Source organism: Hypanus sabinus, unplaced genomic scaffold (genome assembly GCF_030144855.1).
Source record: "Hypanus sabinus isolate sHypSab1 unplaced genomic scaffold, sHypSab1.hap1 scaffold_450, whole genome shotgun sequence".
NCBI lineage: Eukaryota > Metazoa > Chordata > Chondrichthyes > Myliobatiformes > Dasyatidae > Hypanus > Hypanus sabinus.
This window is the reverse complement of record NW_026781325.1, coordinates 256,132-258,713: the sequence shown is the minus strand read 5'-3', so window position 1 is coordinate 258,713 and position 2,582 is coordinate 256,132. Positions and strand designations below refer to the sequence as shown.

The 2,582-nt window shown below is 58.6% G+C and overlaps 1 protein-coding gene across 1 annotated transcript; it reads right to left on the bottom strand.

Moving 5' to 3' along the window:
• Positions 1 to 472: 472 nt before the first annotated feature.
• On the bottom strand, positions 473 to 1,696 carry LOC132388992 (interferon-inducible GTPase 5-like). The gene has a single exon (XM_059961404.1). It carries the CDS (start codon positions 1,694 to 1,696, stop codon positions 473 to 475), a length of 1,224 nt encoding a protein of 407 aa, XP_059817387.1.
• Positions 1,697 to 2,582: the final 886 nt, after the last annotated feature.

Here is a 2,582-nt window from a genome sequence, read left to right as displayed (position 1 = left end):
TCCAATTAAACCCCATTGAAGTGGGCAAATCCAGCTGACCCCCCCCCCCCCCAAAAAAAGAACCATCTCTGCTGGATTTGTCCACACCATGGACACCAGTTTTTCTCAAATCTGCTTTTTTTTTAAATGATCCCTGGAGTGCTTGTAAGTCAGGTTGGAAGGGGAATAAATTAAAGTGCATATTTGGACTTTATCATGGTCGGGGTGCAACCTCTCCACTTCAGACCAGGAAGAAACACCACCTTCTCCCAATCCACTGGGGATGGGTTACACCACCACCACTTCCCAGGAGACGGTCCAACACTACAAAACATTGGTGGGTGATTCAGAGACGATTCTGTTAAGGTGACTTCAGACATCTGCAGTCCCAAGAGTCCGAATCAAGCCAACCCACCCTGCAATAGATAAACCAGATCCCGTTCCAAACCCGTTCGCGTCGCAATCCCCGCCCACCACCTCCCCAGTGTCGGCCTCAATCCCCCCTCAGTACGGCCGCGATCTTGCTCTCGATCCTGTAGACATCGATCATGTACTGGGTCACCATGAAATCCAGCAGGCGGATGACGGCGGCACCGGAGAGCAGGCCGCCGGGCAGCTGCCGAAGCAGCGGCACCCACTTGAGTTTACTGTTGGCGACGGGAACCTTCAGGGAAGTCCACTTGTTCAGCTCGGCCACGACGTCCACCTCGCTGAGCGCGCAGGGCAGACCGGCACACAGCTCGTCCGACAGCACGAAGGCGGGCAGCCGCAGCCGCTGGGCTTGCAGCCGCAGCGTCTGGAAGTCGATGCCCAGGATCAGGCGGTAGAGGTAGATCTCGTCCACGAGGAAACGCGCGTTCACCGGGTAGGGCAGGCCGGCCGAGCCCACTGGGTCCACCACGAGGCTGTGGATGGCCCAGATCGGGGTGAGCTGCTTGAGGGAGGTCTTCAGCTGGAACTTGTTGGAGAGGTAACTGAGAGAGACGAGGAGGCAGTGCCTCAGTAGGGCGGACGGCGACGCGTCCTGCAGCGCCTGCACGCACGGCTTGAAGTCGAAGTCCTCGGAGTCCCTGCAATCCACGTGGAAGAGGCGGCCGACGGCATACTCCAGGTCCAGGTGGGGCAGCGGCTCCCTCCGCAGGGCGCACAGCACCTCATCCGCGAACTGCCTCTTCCTGTAGCAACGCCGTCGCAGGTCAATCTTGGAGCGGATCAGGCAGAAGGGTTTGCCCATGCTCCGCAGCTCGGAGGCCAGGCGCAGGATCTCCCGGCTGAACTCCGCGCAGGAGAGGATGAGGAAGCCGGTGTACTGGCCGGCGTCCACCTGCCGCAGGTAGGCGTCGGCGCAGAACGACGCCTCGTCGATAGCGGGCAGCTCCCAGAAGACGGCTCGGGGCTGGCCGGGCTGCGCGCAGGACGCGGGCTTGGGCGCCTGCTGCAGAGTGGCGGCCGCCTCCGCCGACAGTCGCAGTGCCGTGGTAATGAAGGTGGTCTTGCCGACGCCGGGCGGCCCGGTCACCGCCACCTGCGCCGTCACGTCCCTGACTTTCTCCCGCATCTCCCGCACCTCCCTGGCCAGTGCGGGCAACCCGCCGCTCTCCATGGCATCCGTCAAGTGCCGCAGCATCCCATCCACCTCCTGCTCCATGGCTAGCTGCGGAGAGAGCGGTGGCGTGAGAAGCGTTTCGGACAAGCCTGCCCAGAGCACCGCGTCCATCGCCCACGGTGCGACCTCCCTTGCGCCCGGGAACGGGGCTGGCCCATCCGTGCAGACCCCCACCCCCGGACCTCACCGGTTTCTCCATCTCACTTCACCCGTATAACCGGGAACTGAACAGGGAAAGGCCGTTCGGCCCGAGACACCAGTGCTGGCCACGATGTTCCAATGATTCAAGTTTCTCTCGAGTGCACGAGGCCTATATCCCTCCATAGGCCTGTCTAAAGGGCAGGACATCTCCCCATCTCCCACCCAGATCATGTCTCCCCCATTGACACATTTATCCCACCCACCTCCTCTTGTCTCCACTCAACCACTATTTTCCCTCCTCCATCGTCCCACCCTTCTCTCTTACCTTTCCACCCATTAATCTCCAGTCCCTCCCAACCATGCCTCATAACCTCCACCTCTTACAAAAGAGTGGCAGTCACCGCCATCCCCACCTGCGCCACTTCCACGCTGAGATCCGCCATGGTGCCCGTTAACTCCCGTCCCGTCCCAGCTCCGGCTTTATACGGTGGATGCATCAGACGGTTTCGAATAATTGCTTAACGAGGTCACATGGTGGCTGGTATTTAGGAATGAAAGTGTTAACCCTTTGTGACATAGAAGGTAAAGGAAGTGTGTTATCCAAGTATTTATCTGTCACCCTATTCTACCCTGAGACTCATTATGTAGGCATTCACAGGAAAATAAAGAAATATAACAACCTTTATGAAAATTATGTTTAAGCAAACACTGATAAACAACCAAACTATAGAAGAACTTAAGGCAAATAATAATCTTAGGAAGACAGTTGTCCAAGTGCGGAACCGGATGCACGACTGTTCCCGGACCTGGTGGCCAGACTGGAGGAGCACCCGGCCCGCATGGCGACACGCCCGGG